This window comes from Cucurbita pepo, chromosome 20 (assembly GCF_057944985.1).
Source record: "Cucurbita pepo subsp. pepo isolate OVF chromosome 20, ASM5794498v1, whole genome shotgun sequence".
Lineage (NCBI taxonomy): Eukaryota > Viridiplantae > Streptophyta > Magnoliopsida > Cucurbitales > Cucurbitaceae > Cucurbita > Cucurbita pepo.
In genome coordinates this window covers 5,667,067-5,684,810 of record NC_141817.1, presented here as the reverse complement: position 1 = coordinate 5,684,810, position 17,744 = coordinate 5,667,067, and the positions used below count along the sequence as shown (strand labels likewise).

The window sequence follows — 17,744 nt, the reverse complement described above, 5'->3', positions numbered from 1 at the left end:
TGGTCGAGTTGAGATACTTTCTTAGACCTAACTCAGTTATTTGGATCATAAACTTATTCAACCCCAACAACCCTTGTTAAACAATTAAATCTTTTGATTTTTATGTTTAGAATGATATCTAAGAAGAAGAATGGATACGAAGCTTTTTGGAAATGGCAAATGGTGCCCCATGTTGAAGCTTTGGACCGGAATTTGAAACTTGGATCCGGCAACTGATTCCCTTGACATTCCTCTGCATCACTGTGATATGGCTACATTACCAACTTGTCATGAATTGCTTCTAGGAGTGAAATTTGTCCGCACAAATAAACACGGTTCCTTTTAGCATTTTTTTTTCCCTTACTCAGATGTCCCCTAAGATGTAACCTCGTACCTAGAATTTGGACCGGGATTTGTAATCCAAATTTGGCACCCGATGGCCCCCACAAATCCCTTTGCATCTTCAATGATATGGTCATATTATTTACTTGTTTTGAATTGCCTCTAACAATGAAAAGTAATTCAAAAGTTAGGCATGTTTAGTTTGGAGCAATCTTATGTTAGGGGACCTCTTGAAATTTTCTTAATAATCATTTGTGTAAAGACAAAGTACCGCTAAAAATATTTCATCGAGTTTGAAATTTCTTCCTACCCTCCACCCATAAAATTTTTCTAACATTGAAATCAATGTATACTCGAAGTCCATCTTGTAATAGAAACTTCATTTGTACAAGGCTCCCATTAATTCGTGGCCGTAAATTATGTTTCCTTCCAGAAAAAGTACTTCGTTGGATTTGGCCAATGCCTGGTTTCTTTGAGATTCAACTGTTCGTAGGCGAGTGAGAGAGATATTGCAACACAACCATTAATGAACAACTTAGCGAAACAATAAACAACGTTTAGTTATCAATTACGTTTGGATTAAGAGAGGGAGATGGAACCATAACTTCGGTTGGTTCCATCCCAACTTGATTTCTATTCTTCAATTGGCATTATTAAATACATAAAGGTTCCAAATCTAAAACGAAATATCATTGTCTCTCACTAGTTTTCAAGCAATATACATAAAAAAAGAAAAGAAAGCAAGGGCATCATGAGTACGATCCAATCGAGTTTCTTGATTGCTACAATCTTGATGCTATTATTGTTAGATTTTACCGTCGATGCTCAATCTAGTGCCGATGTTGTTTTTCCTTTGAAAAGATATGGTAACATAGTGCCTGGTACTGACATCACGAAGGTAAATATACAGTATGAACATCAATATTATCACTAGTTGAGTTGATCAATTGTTTGCTAATTTTTGTTACTTGTGTCATGTAGGCTTTAGCAAATGCATGGAAGGATGCATGCACGTCCAATCGTTCTAGTGCGATTGTTATTCCGGGAGGGATATTTAAAGTAAAGGAAGGGATATTTAAAGGACCTTGTACTAGCCCAATTGACTTTCAACTTGGAGGAACATTGCAGGCACCAAAAAGCCTTCAGGGAGATAATTGGATTACTTTTGAACATATTGATAGATTGACATTATCGGGTGAAGGAGTTTTTGATGGCCAAGGAAAGGCAGCTTGGAAAAAGAATGATTGCCATAAACGCATAAATTGTGCCCAACTCCCCATTGTAAGCAATATGCCTTCCGCTTTCCTTCTCAATCTCGTGCATCTTGTTGTTTTTAGATGTCTTCTCTAATCTTCTAATATTTATAATTTGGTACACTGTTCTTCATTTTCTAGAGGATAATCTTTTAACAAAATAAAAAATGAAAGAACAAAAATCAGGTAAAGAAGTGAAATTGTTTTCGATTTTATTGGGTTCTGTTAAAATTTTTGGCTTCATTACTTACGCTCACATAATATTATTTGATTATACAAAATGTTTAGAGTCTGAGGTTCAACTTCATCACCAATTCAATCGTGAAGAGAATAACGTCACTTGATAGCAAGAACTTCCATATCAACGTCCTCGGCTGCAACAACCTCACATTCCATAATATCAATATAACTGCACCAGAAAACAGTCCCAACACTGATGGAATACACATCGGTCGATCAAATAGGATCGCAATCACAATGTCCAAAATTGCAACAGGAGATGATTGCATTTCTCTTGGAGATGGAAGCAAACAAATTAACATCACCAACGTGACATGTGGGCCAGGACATGGCATAAGCATCGGAAGTCTTGGAAGATACACTAACGAAGAGCCCGTTGAAGGTGTCAACGTAAAGAACTGCACGATGATTAACACCACTAATGGTGTCAGGATCAAAACGTGGCCAGCTTCTGCTGCTAGCGGCACCGCCACCGATATGCAGTTTTTGGACATTATAATGGTCAATGTTAGCAACCCTATTCTAATAGACCAAGAGTATTGTCCGTGGAATCAGTGCAATCGGAAGGTATTGATCGCATTCTCAAAGCTTTGATTGATTTTGCCACTATTATAACTTTCACAAATAAACCACTTACACAAATTTGTTGTCTCATTTTGATTTTCAGATTCCTTCGAAAATTAAGATTAGTAAAGTGAGCTTCAAGAACATTAGAGGAAGTTGTGCAACTCCAGTGGCAATCAAACTTATTTGCAGCCGTCACTTACCATGTGACGAAGTAAAAGTCGGTGACATTGACCTCACTTACAATGGAATAAAAGGTCCTATTACATCTCAATGCACGAATGTGAGACCCATCATTTCAGGAAAACAGAACCCTAAAATCTGTTCATCTCCTTATGTTGTCCCATGAATTGTTGATTGCCATAGTACTTCAAACTAACCGATAACCTTAATTAAAAGAAGACAGCTCTATCCATTTTAATTTCTCTGTCTTTTGAGTTTCTTTTGTTGTACTTTTCGAAATATATATGATGGTTAAATGTTTGAAGGAAGTCTTGTGTCCTGAACAATGTAACGTTTTTAGTACCTCGACGTTATAAAATAAAATGATTTTGCTCTTGTTTTTTCGTTTCAGATTTGAATTCTGAATAAGACAATGTAAGGGTAAGGACTATTATTAAAAAGACCAGTTACTTAAAAAAACAAAACAAAACAAAACAAAACAAAATCTTTAACCATAAAAAATATCTAACTCCCCTCTCTATTGGTAACCCTAAACAAATCATTTACCATTAGAAATTTTCGAGACAAAATCGATAAGTCAGATCGAATGTCCTAACTACATTCGTTGGATATCGCACGGATCCATCAATATTGTGAAAGAAGAATTGACATTAGAGGGGACAAATCCAGTGAGTCGCATCCTTAAATCTATCTTTTTCGTCAATGGTGTACATTCGGTTGCAATTTTTAGATCAGTCTTGAAAGACATTAGGTTTTAGATTAGAAAATTAAGTGACAAGTATTAATATGTATTCTAGGAATTCACACTTAATATCAAATTATCTAACTATTTATCTCCATTTCTTAACTGTTCCACCGTACTTAGCTCTACGAAAAATGTCGCTAATCCTAGAAAAATTAAATATCAAAAGTAGCTAAATGTTCTAGGAGTTTACTCTACAAGAACTTATAAAAATTGGCCAAAATTCGTGGTAAATAAGGGCAAAAAAACGACAAAAATCGCAAAAGAGAGAAGATAAAAACAAAACTTTGTGTCCATAAATGCTCTGTTTCGTGTTTTCAAGTCCTAAAATATTTGTTGCTCGCGAGTTGAGCTTGGTCGAGTTGAGATACTTTCTTAGACCTAACTCAGCTATTTGGATCATAAACTTATTCAACCCCAACAACCCTTGTTAAACAATTAAATCTTTTGATTTTTATGTTTAGAATGATATCTAAGAAGAAGAATGGATACGAAGCTTTTTGGAAATGGCAAATGGTGCCCCATGTTGAAGCTTTGGACCGGAATTTGAAACTTGGATCCGGCAACTGATTCCCTTGACATTCCTCTGCATCACTGTGATATGGCTACATTACCAACTTGTCATGAATTGCTTCTAGGAGTGAAATTTGTCCGCACAAATCAACACGGTTCCTTTTAGCATTTTTTTTTTCCCTTACTCAGATGTCCCCTAAGATGTAACCTCGTACCTAGAATTTGGACCGGGATTTGTAATCCAAATTTGGCACCCGATGGCCCCCACAAATCCCTTTGCATCTTCAATGATATGGTCATATTATTTACTTGTTTTGAATTGCCTCTAACAATGAAAAGTAATTCAAAAGTTAGGCATGTTTAGTTTGGAGCAATCTTATGTTAGGGGACCTCTTGAAATTTTCTTAATAATCATTTGTGTAAAGACAAAGTACCGCTAAAAATATTTCATCGAGTTTGAAATTTCTTCCTACCCTCCACCCATAAAATTTTTCTAACATTGAAATCAATGTATACTCGAAGTCCATCTTGTAATAGAAACTTCATTTGTACAAGGCTCCCATTAATTCGTGGCCGTAAATTATGTTTCCTTCCAGAAAAAGTACTTCGTTGGATTTGGCCAATGTCTGGTTTCTTTGAGATTCAACTGTTCGTAGGCGAGTGAGAGAGATATTGCAACACAACCATTAATGAACAACTTAGCGAAACAATAAACAACGTTTAGTTATCAATTACGTTTGGATTAAGAGAGGGAGATGGAACCATAACTTCGGTTGGTTCCATCCCAACTTGATTTCTATTCTTCAATTGGCATTATTAAATACATAAAGGTTCCAAATCTAAAACGAAATATCATTGTCTCTCACTAGTTTTCAAGCAATATACATAAAAAAAGAAAAGAAAGCAAGGGCATCATGAGTACGATCCAATCGAGTTTCTTGATTGCTACAATCTTGATGCTATTATTGTTAGATTTTACCGTCGATGCTCAATCTAGTGCCGATGTTGTTTTTCCTTTGAAAAGATATGGTAACATAGTGCCTGGTACTGACATCACGAAGGTAAATATACAGTATGAACATCAATATTATCACTAGTTGAGTTGATCAATTGTTTGCTAATTTTTGTTACTTGTGTCATGTAGGCTTTAGCAAATGCATGGAAGGATGCATGCACGTCCAATCGTTCTAGTGCGATTGTTATTCCGGGAGGGATATTTAAAGTAAAGGAAGGGATATTTAAAGGACCTTGTACTAGCCCAATTGACTTTCAACTTGGAGGAACATTGCAGGCACCAAAAAGCCTTCAGGGAGATAATTGGATTACTTTTGAACATATTGATAGATTGACATTATCGGGTGAAGGAGTTTTTGATGGCCAAGGAAAGGCAGCTTGGAAAAAGAATGATTGCCATAAACGCATAAATTGTGCCCAACTCCCCATTGTAAGCAATATGCCTTCCGCTTTCCTTCTCAATCTCGTGCATCTTGTTGTTTTTAGATGTCTTCTCTAATCTTCTAATATTTATAATTTGGTACACTGTTCTTCATTTTCTAGAGGATAATCTTTTAACAAAATAAAAAATGAAAGAACAAAAATCAGGTAAAGAAGTGAAATTGTTTTCGATTTTATTGGGTTCTGTTAAAATTTTTGGCTTCATTACTTACGCTCACATAATATTATTTGATTATACAAAATGTTTAGAGTCTGAGGTTCAACTTCATCACCAATTCAATCGTGAAGAGAATAACGTCACTTGATAGCAAGAACTTCCATATCAACGTCCTCGGCTGCAACAACCTCACATTCCATAATATCAATATAACTGCACCAGAAAACAGTCCCAACACTGATGGAATACACATCGGTCGATCAAATAGGATCGCAATCACAATGTCCAAAATTGCAACAGGAGATGATTGCATTTCTCTTGGAGATGGAAGCAAACAAATTAACATCACCAACGTGACATGTGGGCCAGGACATGGCATAAGCATCGGAAGTCTTGGAAGATACACTAACGAAGAGCCCGTTGAAGGTGTCAACGTAAAGAACTGCACGATGATTAACACCACTAATGGTGTCAGGATCAAAACGTGGCCAGCTTCTGCTGCTAGCGGCACCGCCACCGATATGAAGTTTTTGGACATTATAATGGTCAATGTTAGCAACCCTATTCTAATAGACCAAGAGTATTGTCCGTGGAATCAGTGCAATCGGAAGGTATTGATCGCATTCTCAAAGCTTTGATTGATTTTGCCACTATTATAACTTTCACAAATAAACCACTTACACAAATTTGTTGTCTCATTTTGATTTTCAGATTCCTTCGAAAATTAAGATTAGTAAAGTGAGCTTCAAGAACATTAGAGGAAGTTGTGCAACTCCAGTGGCAATCAAACTTATTTGCAGCCGTCACTTACCATGTGACGAAGTAAAAGTCGGTGACATTGACCTCACTTACAATGGAATAAAAGGTCCTATTACATCTCAATGCACGAATGTGAGACCCATCATTTCAGGAAAACAGAACCCTAAAATCTGTTCATCTCCTTATGTTGTCCCATGAATTGTTGATTGCCATAGTACTTCAAACTAACCGATAACCTTAATTAAAAGAAGACAGCTCTATCCATTTTAATTTCTCTGTCTTTTGAGTTTCTTTTGTTGTACTTTTCGAAATATATATGATGGTTAAATGTTTGAAGGAAGTCTTGTGTCCTGAACAATGTAACGTTTTTAGTACCTCGACGTTATAAAATAAAATGATTTTGCTCTTGTTTTTTCGTTTCAGATTTGAATTCTGAATAAGACAATGTAAGGGTAAGGACTATTATTAAAAAGACCAGTTACTTAAAAAAACAAAACAAAACAAAACAAAACAAAATCTTTAACCATAAAAAATATCTAACTCCCCTCTCTATTGGTAACCCTAAACAAATCATTTACCATTAGAAATTTTCGAGACAAAATCGATAAGTCAGATCGAATGTCCTAACTACATTCGTTGGATATCGCACGGATCCATCAATATTGTGAAAGAAGAATTGACATTAGAGGGGACAAATCCAGTGAGTCGCATCCTTAAATCTATCTTTTTCGTCAATGGTGTACATTCGGTTGCAATTTTTAGATCAGTCTTGAAAGACATTAGGTTTTAGATTAGAAAATTAAGTGACAAGTATTAATATGTATTCTAGGAATTCACACTTAATATCAAATTATCTAACTATTTATCTCCATTTCTTAACTGTTCCACCGTACTTAGCTCTACGAAAAATGTCGCTAATCCTAGAAAAATTAAATATCAAAAGTAGCTAAATGTTCTAGGAGTTTACTCTACAAGAACTTATAAAAATTGGCCAAAATTCGTGGTAAATAAGGGCAAAAAAACGACAAAAATCGCAAAAGAGAGAAGATAAAAACAAAACTTTGTGTCCATAAATGCTCTGTTTCGTGTTTTCAAGTCCTAAAATATTTGTTGCTCGCGAGTTGAGCTTGGTCGAGTTGAGATACTTTCTTAGACCTAACTCAGCTATTTGGATCATAAACTTATTCAACCCCAACAACCCTTGTTAAACAATTAAATCTTTTGATTTTTATGTTTAGAATGATATCTAAGAAGAAGAATGGATACGAAGCTTTTTGGAAATGGCAAATGGTGCCCCATGTTGAAGCTTTGGACCGGAATTTGAAACTTGGATCCGGCAACTGATTCCCTTGACATTCCTCTGCATCACTGTGATATGGCTACATTACCAACTTGTCATGAATTGCTTCTAGGAGTGAAATTTGTCCGCACAAATCAACACGGTTCCTTTTAGCATTTTTTTTTCCCTTACTCAGATGTCCCCTAAGATGTAACCTCGTACCTAGAATTTGGACCGGGATTTGTAATCCAAATTTGGCACCCGATGGCCCCCACAAATCCCTTTGCATCTTCAATGATATGGTCATATTATTTACTTGTTTTGAATTGCCTCTAACAATGAAAAGTAATTCAAAAGTTAGGCATGTTTAGTTTGGAGCAATCTTATGTTAGGGGACCTCTTGAAATTTTCTTAATAATCATTTGTGTAAAGACAAAGTACCGCTAAAAATATTTCATCGAGTTTGAAATTTCTTCCTACCCTCCACCCATAAAATTTTTCTAACATTGAAATCAATGTATGCTCGAAGTCCATCTTGTAATAGAAACTTCATTTGTACAAGGCTCCCATTAATTCGTGGCCGTAAATTATGTTTCCTTCCAGAAAAAGTACTTCGTTGGATTTGGCCAATGCCTGGTTTCTTTGAGATTCAACTGTTCGTAGGCGAGTGAGAGAGATATTGCAACACAACCATTAATGAACAACTTAGCGAAACAATAAACAACGTTTAGTTATCAATTACGTTTGGATTAAGAGAGGGAGATGGAACCATAACTTCGGTTGGTTCCATCCCAACTTGATTTCTATTCTTCAATTGGCATTATTAAATACATAAAGGTTCCAAATCTAAAACGAAATATCATTGTCTCTCACTAGTTTTCAAGCAATATACATAAAAAAAGAAAAGAAAGCAAGGGCATCATGAGTACGATCCAATCGAGTTTCTTGATTGCTACAATCTTGATGCTATTATTGTTAGATTTTACCGTCGATGCTCAATCTAGTGCCGATGTTGTTTTTCCTTTGAAAAGATATGGTAACATAGTGCCTGGTACTGACATCACGAAGGTAAATATACAGTATGAACATCAATATTATCACTAGTTGAGTTGATCAATTGTTTGCTAATTTTTGTTACTTGTGTCATGTAGGCTTTAGCAAATGCATGGAAGGATGCATGCACGTCCAATCGTTCTAGTGCGATTGTTATTCCGGGAGGGATATTTAAAGTAAAGGAAGGGATATTTAAAGGACCTTGTACTAGCCCAATTGACTTTCAACTTGGAGGAACATTGCAGGCACCAAAAAGCCTTCAGGGAGATAATTGGATTACTTTTGAACATATTGATAGATTGACATTATCGGGTGAAGGAGTTTTTGATGGCCAAGGAAAGGCAGCTTGGAAAAAGAATGATTGCCATAAACGCATAAATTGTGCCCAACTCCCCATTGTAAGCAATATGCCTTCCGCTTTCCTTCTCAATCTCGTGCATCTTGTTGTTTTTAGATGTCTTCTCTAATCTTCTAATATTTATAATTTGGTACACTGTTCTTCATTTTCTAGAGGATAATCTTTTAACAAAATAAAAAATGAAAGAACAAAAATCAGGTAAAGAAGTGAAATTGTTTTCGATTTTATTGGGTTCTGTTAAAATTTTTGGCTTCATTACTTACGCTCACATAATATTATTTGATTATACAAAATGTTTAGAGTCTGAGGTTCAACTTCATCACCAATTCAATCGTGAAGAGAATAACGTCACTTGATAGCAAGAACTTCCATATCAACGTCCTCGGCTGCAACAACCTCACATTCCATAATATCAATATAACTGCACCAGAAAACAGTCCCAACACTGATGGAATACACATCGGTCGATCAAATAGGATCGCAATCACAATGTCCAAAATTGCAACAGGAGATGATTGCATTTCTCTTGGAGATGGAAGCAAACAAATTAACATCACCAACGTGACATGTGGGCCAGGACATGGCATAAGCATCGGAAGTCTTGGAAGATACACTAACGAAGAGCCCGTTGAAGGTGTCAACGTAAAGAACTGCACGATGATTAACACCACTAATGGTGTCAGGATCAAAACGTGGCCAGCTTCTGCTGCTAGCGGCACCGCCACCGATATGCAGTTTTTGGACATTATAATGGTCAATGTTAGCAACCCTATTCTAATAGACCAAGAGTATTGTCCGTGGAATCAGTGCAATCGGAAGGTATTGATCGCATTCTCAAAGCTTTGATTGATTTTGCCACTATTATAACTTTCACAAATAAACCACTTACACAAATTTGTTGTCTCATTTTGATTTTCAGATTCCTTCGAAAATTAAGATTAGTAAAGTGAGCTTCAAGAACATTAGAGGAAGTTGTGCAACTCCAGTGGCAATCAAACTTATTTGCAGCCGTCACTTACCATGTGACGAAGTAAAAGTCGGTGACATTGACCTCACTTACAATGGAATAAAAGGTCCTATTACATCTCAATGCACGAATGTGAGACCCATCATTTCAGGAAAACAGAACCCTAAAATCTGTTCATCTCCTTATGTTGTCCCATGAATTGTTGATTGCCATAGTACTTCAAACTAACCGATAACCTTAATTAAAAGAAGACAGCTCTATCCATTTTAATTTCTCTGTCTTTTGAGTTTCTTTTGTTGTACTTTTCGAAATATATATGATGGTTAAATGTTTGAAGGAAGTCTTGTGTCCTGAACAATGTAACGTTTTTAGTACCTCGACGTTATAAAATAAAATGATTTTGCTCTTGTTTTTTCGTTTCAGATTTGAATTCTGAATAAGACAATGTAAGGGTAAGGACTATTATTAAAAAGACCAGTTACTTAAAAAAACAAAACAAAACAAAACAAAACAAAATCTTTAACCATAAAAAATATCTAACTCCCCTCTCTATTGGTAACCCTAAACAAATCATTTACCATTAGAAATTTTCGAGACAAAATCGATAAGTCAGATCGAATGTCCTAACTACATTCGTTGGATATCGCACGGATCCATCAATATTGTGAAAGAAGAATTGACATTAGAGGGGACAAATCCAGTGAGTCGCATCCTTAAATCTATCTTTTTCGTCAATGGTGTACATTCGGTTGCAATTTTTAGATCAGTCTTGAAAGACATTAGGTTTTAGATTAGAAAATTAAGTGACAAGTATTAATATGTATTCTAGGAATTCACACTTAATATCAAATTATCTAACTATTTATCTCCATTTCTTAACTGTTCCACCGTACTTAGCTCTACGAAAAATGTCGCTAATCCTAGAAAAATTAAATATCAAAAGTAGCTAAATGTTCTAGGAGTTTACTCTACAAGAACTTATAAAAATTGGCCAAAATTCGTGGTAAATAAGGGCAAAAAAACGACAAAAATCGCAAAAGAGAGAAGATAAAAACAAAACTTTGTGTCCATAAATGCTCTGTTTCGTGTTTTCAAGTCCTAAAATATTTGTTGCTCGCGAGTTGAGCTTGGTCGAGTTGAGATACTTTCTTAGACCTAACTCAGCTATTTGGATCATAAACTTATTCAACCCCAACAACCCTTGTTAAACAATTAAATCTTTTGATTTTTATGTTTAGAATGATATCTAAGAAGAAGAATGGATACGAAGCTTTTTGGAAATGGCAAATGGTGCCCCATGTTGAAGCTTTGGACCGGAATTTGAAACTTGGATCCGGCAACTGATTCCCTTGACATTCCTCTGCATCACTGTGATATGGCTACATTACCAACTTGTCATGAATTGCTTCTAGGAGTGAAATTTGTCCGCACAAATCAACACGGTTCCTTTTAGCATTTTTTTTTTCCCTTACTCAGATGTCCCCTAAGATGTAACCTCGTACCTAGAATTTGGACCGGGATTTGTAATCCAAATTTGGCACCCGATGGCCCCCACAAATCCCTTTGCATCTTCAATGATATGGTCATATTATTTACTTGTTTTGAATTGCCTCTAACAATGAAAAGTAATTCAAAAGTTAGGCATGTTTAGTTTGGAGCAATCTTATGTTAGGGGACCTCTTGAAATTTTCTTAATAATCATTTGTGTAAAGACAAAGTACCGCTAAAAATATTTCATCGAGTTTGAAATTTCTTCCTACCCTCCACCCATAAAATTTTTCTAACATTGAAATCAATGTATACTCGAAGTCCATCTTGTAATAGAAACTTCATTTGTACAAGGCTCCCATTAATTCGTGGCCGTAAATTATGTTTCCTTCCAGAAAAAGTACTTCGTTGGATTTGGCCAATGCCTGGTTTCTTTGAGATTCAACTGTTCGTAGGCGAGTGAGAGAGATATTGCAACACAACCATTAATGAACAACTTAGCGAAACAATAAACAACGTTTAGTTATCAATTACGTTTGGATTAAGAGAGGGAGATGGAACCATAACTTCGGTTGGTTCCATCCCAACTTGATTTCTATTCTTCAATTGGCATTATTAAATACATAAAGGTTCCAAATCTAAAACGAAATATCATTGTCTCTCACTAGTTTTCAAGCAATATACATAAAAAAAGAAAAGAAAGCAAGGGCATCATGAGTACGATCCAATCGAGTTTCTTGATTGCTACAATCTTGATGCTATTATTGTTAGATTTTACCGTCGATGCTCAATCTAGTGCCGATGTTGTTTTTCCTTTGAAAAGATATGGTAACATAGTGCCTGGTACTGACATCACGAAGGTAAATATACAGTATGAACATCAATATTATCACTAGTTGAGTTGATCAATTGTTTGCTAATTTTTGTTACTTGTGTCATGTAGGCTTTAGCAAATGCATGGAAGGATGCATGCACGTCCAATCGTTCTAGTGCGATTGTTATTCCGGGAGGGATATTTAAAGTAAAGGAAGGGATATTTAAAGGACCTTGTACTAGCCCAATTGACTTTCAACTTGGAGGAACATTGCAGGCACCAAAAAGCCTTCAAGGAGATAATTGGATTACTTTTGAACATATTGATAGATTGACATTATCGGGTGAAGGAGTTTTTGATGGCCAAGGAAAGGCAGCTTGGAAAAAGAATGATTGCCATAAACGCATAAATTGTGCCCAACTCCCCATTGTAAGCAATATGCCTTCCGCTTTCCTTCTCAATCTCGTGCATCTTGTTGTTTTTAGATGTCTTCTCTAATCTTCTAATATTTATAATTTGGTACACTGTTCTTCATTTTCTAGAGGATAATCTTTTAACAAAATAAAAAATGAAAGAACAAAAATCAGGTAAAGAAGTGAAATTGTTTTCGATTTTATTGGGTTCTGTTAAAATTTTTGGCTTCATTACTTACGCTCACATAATATTATTTGATTATACAAAATGTTTAGAGTCTGAGGTTCAACTTCATCACCAATTCAATCGTGAAGAGAATAACGTCACTTGATAGCAAGAACTTCCATATCAACGTCCTCGGCTGCAACAACCTCACATTCCATAATATCAATATAACTGCACCAGAAAACAGTCCCAACACTGATGGAATACACATCGGTCGATCAAATAGGATCGCAATCACAATGTCCAAAATTGCAACAGGAGATGATTGCATTTCTCTTGGAGATGGAAGCAAACAAATTAACATCACCAACGTGACATGTGGGCCAGGACATGGCATAAGCATCGGAAGTCTTGGAAGATACACTAACGAAGAGCCCGTTGAAGGTGTCAACGTAAAGAACTGCACGATGATTAACACCACTAATGGTGTCAGGATCAAAACGTGGCCAGCTTCTGCTGCTAGCGGCACCGCCACCGATATGCAGTTTTTGGACATTATAATGGTCAATGTTAGCAACCCTATTCTAATAGACCAAGAGTATTGTCCGTGGAATCAGTGCAATCGGAAGGTATTGATCGCATTCTCAAAGCTTTGATTGATTTTGCCACTATTATAACTTTCACAAATAAACCACTTACACAAATTTGTTGTCTCATTTTGATTTTCAGATTCCTTCGAAAATTAAGATTAGTAAAGTGAGCTTCAAGAACATTAGAGGAAGTTGTGCAACTCCAGTGGCAATCAAACTTATTTGCAGCCGTCACTTACCATGTGACGAAGTAAAAGTCGGTGACATTGACCTCACTTACAATGGAATAAAAGGTCCTATTACATCTCAATGCACGAATGTGAGACCCATCATTTCAGGAAAACAGAACCCTAAAATCTGTTCATCTCCTTATGTTGTCCCATGAATTGTTGATTGCCATAGTACTTCAAACTAACCGATAACCTTAATTAAAAGAAGACAGCTCTATCCATTTTAATTTCTCTGTCTTTTGAGTTTCTTTTGTTGTACTTTTCGAAATATATATGATGGTTAAATGTTTGAAGGAAGTCTTGTGTCCTGAACAATGTAACGTTTTTAGTACCTCGACGTTATAAAATAAAATGATTTTGCTCTTGTTTTTTCGTTTCAGATTTGAATTCTGAATAAGACAATGTAAGGGTAAGGACTATTATTAAAAAGACCAGTTACTTAAAAAAACAAAACAAAACAAAACAAAACAAAATCTTTAACCATAAAAAATATCTAACTCCCCTCTCTATTGGTAACCCTAAACAAATCATTTACCATTAGAAATTTTCGAGACAAAATCGATAAGTCAGATCGAATGTCCTAACTACATTCGTTGGATATCGCACGGATCCATCAATATTGTGAAAGAAGAATTGACATTAGAGGGGACAAATCCAGTGAGTCGCATCCTTAAATCTATCTTTTTCGTCAATGGTGTACATTCGGTTGCAATTTTTAGATCAGTCTTGAAAGACATTAGGTTTTAGATTAGAAAATTAAGTGACAAGTATTAATATGTATTCTAGGAATTCACACTTAATATCAAATTATCTAACTATTTATCTCCATTTCTTAACTGTTCCACCGTACTTAGCTCTACGAAAAATGTCGCTAATCCTAGAAAAATTAAATATCAAAAGTAGCTAAATGTTCTAGGAGTTTACTCTACAAGAACTTATAAAAATTGGCCAAAATTCGTGGTAAATAAGGGCAAAAAAACGACAAAAATCGCAAAAGAGAGAAGATAAAAACAAAACTTTGTGTCCATAAATGCTCTGTTTCGTGTTTTCAAGTCCTAAAATATTTGTTGCTCGCGAGTTGAGCTTGGTCGAGTTGAGATACTTTCTTAGACCTAACTCAGCTATTTGGATCATAAACTTATTCAACCCCAACAACCCTTGTTAAACAATTAAATCTTTTGATTTTTATGTTTAGAATGATATCTAAGAAGAAGAATGGATACGAAGCTTTTTGGAAATGGCAAATGGTGCCCCATGTTGAAGCTTTGGACCGGAATTTGAAACTTGGATCCGGCAACTGATTCCCTTGACATTCCTCTGCATCACTGTGATATGGCTACATTACCAACTTGTCATGAATTGCTTCTAGGAGTGAAATTTGTCCGCACAAATCAACACGGTTCCTTTTAGCATTTCTTTTTTCCCTTACTCAGATGTCCCCTAAGATGTAACCTCGTACCTAGAATTTGGACCGGGATTTGTAATCCAAATTTGGCACCCGATGGCCCCCACAAATCCCTTTGCATCTTCAATGATATGGTCATATTATTTACTTGTTTTGAATTGCCTCTAACAATGAAAAGTAATTCAAAAGTTAGGCATGTTTAGTTTGGAGCAATCTTATGTTAGGGGACCTCTTGAAATTTTCTTAATAATCATTTGTGTAAAGACAAAGTACCGCTAAAAATATTTCATCGAGTTTGAAATTTCTTCCTACCCTCCACCCATAAAATTTTTCTAACATTGAAATCAATGTATACTCGAAGTCCATCTTGTAATAGAAACTTCATTTGTACAAGGCTCCCATTAATTCGTGGCCGTAAATTATGTTTCCTTCCAGAAAAAGTACTTCGTTGGATTTGGCCAATGCCTGGTTTCTTTGAGATTCAACTGTTCGTAGGCGAGTGAGAGAGATATTGCAACACAACCATTAATGAACAACTTAGCGAAACAATAAACAACGTTTAGTTATCAATTACGTTTGGATTAAGAGAGGGAGATGGAACCATAACTTCGGTTGGTTCCATCCCAACTTGATTTCTATTCTTCAATTGGCATTATTAAATACATAAAGGTTCCAAATCTAAAACGAAATATCATTGTCTCTCACTAGTTTTCAAGCAATATACATAAAAAAAGAAAAGAAAGCAAGGGCATCATGAGTACGATCCAATCGAGTTTCTTGATTGCTACAATCTTGATGCTATTATTGTTAGATTTTACCGTCGATGCTCAATCTAGTGCCGATGTTGTTTTTCCTTTGAAAAGATATGGTAACATAGTGCCTGGTACTGACATCACAAAGGTAAATATACAGTATGAACATCAATATTATCACTAGTTGAGTTGATCAATTGTTTGCTAATTTTTGTTACTTGTGTCATGTAGGCTTTAGCAAATGCATGGAAGGATGCATGCACGTCCAATCGTTCTAGTGCGATTGTTATTCCGGGAGGGATATTTAAAGTAAAGGAAGGGATATTTAAAGGACCTTGTACTAGCCCAATTGACTTTCAACTTGGAGGAACATTGCAGGCACCAAAAAGCCTTCAGGGAGATAATTGGATTACTTTTGAACATATTGATAGATTGACATTATCGGGTGAAGGAGTTTTTGATGGCCAAGGAAAGGCAGCTTGGAAAAAGAATGATTGCCATAAACGCATAAATTGTGCCCAACTCCCCATTGTAAGCAATATGCCTTCCGCTTTCCTTCTCAATCTCGTGCATCTTGTTGTTTTTAGATGTCTTCTCTAATCTTCTAATATTTATAATTTGGTACACTGTTCTTCATTTTCTAGAGGATAATCTTTTAACAAAATAAAAAATGAAAGAACAAAAATCAGGTAAAGAAGTGAAATTGTTTTCGATTTTATTGGGTTCTGTTAAAATTTTTGGCTTCATTACTTACGCTCACATAATATTATTTGATTATACAAAATGTTTAGAGTCTGAGGTTCAACTTCATCACCAATTCAATCGTGAAGAGAATAACGTCACTTGATAGCAAGAACTTCCATATCAACGTCCTCGGCTGCAACAACCTCACATTCCATAATATCAATATAACTGCACCAGAAAACAGTCCCAACACTGATGGAATACACATCGGTCGATCAAATAGGATCGCAATCACAATGTCCAAAATTGCAACAGGAGATGATTGCATTTCTCTTGGAGATGGAAGCAAACAAATTAACATCACCAACGTGACATGTGGGCCAGGACATGGCATAAGCATCGGAAGTCTTGGAAGATACACTAACGAAGAGCCCGTTGAAGGTGTCAACGTAAAGAACTGCACGATGATTAACACCACTAATGGTGTCAGGATCAAAACGTGGCCAGCTTCTGCTGCTAGCGGCACCGCCACCGATATGCAGTTTTTGGACATTATAATGGTCAATGTTAGCAACCCTATTCTAATAGACCAAGAGTATTGTCCGTGGAATCAGTGCAATCGGAAGGTATTGATCGCATTCTCAAAGCTTTGATTGATTTTGCCACTATTATAACTTTCACAAATAAACCACTTACACAAATTTGTTGTCTCATTTTGATTTTCAGATTCCTTCGAAAATTAAGATTAGTAAAGTGAGCTTCAAGAACATTAGAGGAAGTTGTGCAACTCCAGTGGCAATCAAACTTATTTGCAGCCGTCACTTACCATGTGACGAAGTAAAAGTCGGTGACATTGACCTCACTTACAATGGAATAAAAGGTCCTATTACATCTCAATGCACGAATGTGAGACCCATCATTTCAGGAAAACAGAACCCTAAAATCTGTTCATCTCCTTATGTTGTCCCATGAATTGTTGATTGCCATAGTACTTCAAACTAACCGATAACCTTAATTAAAAGAAGACAGCTCTATCCATTTTAATTTCTCTGTCTTTTGAGTTTCTTTTGTTGTACTTTTCGAAATATATATGATGGTTAAATGTTTGAAGGAAGTCTTGTGTCCTGAACAATGTAACGTTTTTAGTACCTCGACGTTATAAAATAAAATGATTTTGCTCTTGTTTTTTCGTTTCAGATTTGAATTCTGAATAAGACAATGTAAGGGTAAGGACTATTATTAAAAAGACCAGTTACTTAAAAAAACAAAACAAAACAAAACAAAACAAAATCTTTAACCATAAAAAATATCTAACTCCCCTCTCTATTGGTAACCCTAAACAAATCATTTACCATTAG

General features: G+C 35.7%; 5 protein-coding genes across 5 annotated transcripts; all 5 read left to right on the top strand.

Annotated features, from left to right (window-relative positions):
- Positions 1 to 111: 111 nt before the first annotated feature.
- On the top strand, positions 112 to 2,771 carry LOC147786438 (exopolygalacturonase-like). The gene is made up of 5 exons (XM_087120784.1): positions 112 to 208; positions 1,131 to 1,219; positions 1,303 to 1,602; positions 1,863 to 2,381; positions 2,482 to 2,771. The coding sequence occupies exons 1-5, from the start codon at positions 112 to 114 to the stop codon at positions 2,725 to 2,727; spliced, it is 1,251 nt and encodes a 416-aa protein (XP_086976910.1). The 3' UTR covers positions 2,728 to 2,771.
- Positions 2,772 to 3,768: 997 nt separating this feature from the next.
- Positions 3,769 to 6,429, top strand: LOC147786437 (exopolygalacturonase-like). The gene is made up of 5 exons (XM_087120783.1): positions 3,769 to 3,865; positions 4,789 to 4,877; positions 4,961 to 5,260; positions 5,521 to 6,039; positions 6,140 to 6,429. The coding sequence occupies exons 1-5, from the start codon at positions 3,769 to 3,771 to the stop codon at positions 6,383 to 6,385; spliced, it is 1,251 nt and encodes a 416-aa protein (XP_086976909.1). The 3' UTR covers positions 6,386 to 6,429.
- Positions 6,430 to 7,426: 997 nt separating this feature from the next.
- On the top strand, positions 7,427 to 10,086 carry LOC147786436 (exopolygalacturonase-like). The gene is made up of 5 exons (XM_087120782.1): positions 7,427 to 7,523; positions 8,446 to 8,534; positions 8,618 to 8,917; positions 9,178 to 9,696; positions 9,797 to 10,086. Exons 1-5 carry the CDS (start codon positions 7,427 to 7,429, stop codon positions 10,040 to 10,042), a joined length of 1,251 nt encoding a protein of 416 aa, XP_086976908.1. The 3' UTR covers positions 10,043 to 10,086.
- Positions 10,087 to 11,083: 997 nt separating this feature from the next.
- On the top strand, positions 11,084 to 13,744 carry LOC147786435 (exopolygalacturonase-like). Its single transcript, XM_087120781.1, has 5 exons — positions 11,084 to 11,180; positions 12,104 to 12,192; positions 12,276 to 12,575; positions 12,836 to 13,354; positions 13,455 to 13,744. The coding sequence occupies exons 1-5, from the start codon at positions 11,084 to 11,086 to the stop codon at positions 13,698 to 13,700; spliced, it is 1,251 nt and encodes a 416-aa protein (XP_086976907.1). The 3' UTR covers positions 13,701 to 13,744.
- A 997-nt stretch (positions 13,745 to 14,741) lies between these two features.
- On the top strand, positions 14,742 to 17,402 carry LOC147786434 (exopolygalacturonase-like). Its single transcript, XM_087120780.1, has 5 exons — positions 14,742 to 14,838; positions 15,762 to 15,850; positions 15,934 to 16,233; positions 16,494 to 17,012; positions 17,113 to 17,402. The coding sequence occupies exons 1-5, from the start codon at positions 14,742 to 14,744 to the stop codon at positions 17,356 to 17,358; spliced, it is 1,251 nt and encodes a 416-aa protein (XP_086976906.1). The 3' UTR covers positions 17,359 to 17,402.
- The last annotated feature ends 342 nt before the right edge of the window (positions 17,403 to 17,744 follow it).

What these genes read in the sequence shown, in the direction of transcription:
- LOC147786437 (XM_087120783.1), top strand. Translation starts at nt 3,769, where the DNA reads ATGATATCTAAGAAGAAGAATGGATACGAAGCTTTTTGGAAATGGCAA. An exon ending in GAATTTGAAACTTGGATCCG is followed by an intron (nt 3,866 to 4,788) that starts GCAACTGATTCC and finishes TATTATTGTTAG; the next exon opens with ATTTTACCGTCGATGCTCAA. An exon ending in GGAATCAGTGCAATCGGAAG is followed by an intron (nt 6,040 to 6,139) that starts GTATTGATCGCA and finishes TTTGATTTTCAG; the next exon opens with ATTCCTTCGAAAATTAAGAT.
- LOC147786434 (XM_087120780.1), top strand. Translation starts at nt 14,742, where the DNA reads ATGATATCTAAGAAGAAGAATGGATACGAAGCTTTTTGGAAATGGCAA. An exon ending in GAATTTGAAACTTGGATCCG is followed by an intron (nt 14,839 to 15,761) that starts GCAACTGATTCC and finishes TATTATTGTTAG; the next exon opens with ATTTTACCGTCGATGCTCAA. An exon ending in GGAATCAGTGCAATCGGAAG is followed by an intron (nt 17,013 to 17,112) that starts GTATTGATCGCA and finishes TTTGATTTTCAG; the next exon opens with ATTCCTTCGAAAATTAAGAT.
- LOC147786436 (XM_087120782.1), top strand. Translation starts at nt 7,427, where the DNA reads ATGATATCTAAGAAGAAGAATGGATACGAAGCTTTTTGGAAATGGCAA. An exon ending in GAATTTGAAACTTGGATCCG is followed by an intron (nt 7,524 to 8,445) that starts GCAACTGATTCC and finishes TATTATTGTTAG; the next exon opens with ATTTTACCGTCGATGCTCAA. An exon ending in GGAATCAGTGCAATCGGAAG is followed by an intron (nt 9,697 to 9,796) that starts GTATTGATCGCA and finishes TTTGATTTTCAG; the next exon opens with ATTCCTTCGAAAATTAAGAT.
- LOC147786438 (XM_087120784.1), top strand. Translation starts at nt 112, where the DNA reads ATGATATCTAAGAAGAAGAATGGATACGAAGCTTTTTGGAAATGGCAA. An exon ending in GAATTTGAAACTTGGATCCG is followed by an intron (nt 209 to 1,130) that starts GCAACTGATTCC and finishes TATTATTGTTAG; the next exon opens with ATTTTACCGTCGATGCTCAA. An exon ending in ATTGTGCCCAACTCCCCATT is followed by an intron (nt 1,603 to 1,862) that starts GTAAGCAATATG and finishes CAAAATGTTTAG; the next exon opens with AGTCTGAGGTTCAACTTCAT.
- LOC147786435 (XM_087120781.1), top strand. Translation starts at nt 11,084, where the DNA reads ATGATATCTAAGAAGAAGAATGGATACGAAGCTTTTTGGAAATGGCAA. An exon ending in ATTGTGCCCAACTCCCCATT is followed by an intron (nt 12,576 to 12,835) that starts GTAAGCAATATG and finishes CAAAATGTTTAG; the next exon opens with AGTCTGAGGTTCAACTTCAT. An exon ending in GGAATCAGTGCAATCGGAAG is followed by an intron (nt 13,355 to 13,454) that starts GTATTGATCGCA and finishes TTTGATTTTCAG; the next exon opens with ATTCCTTCGAAAATTAAGAT.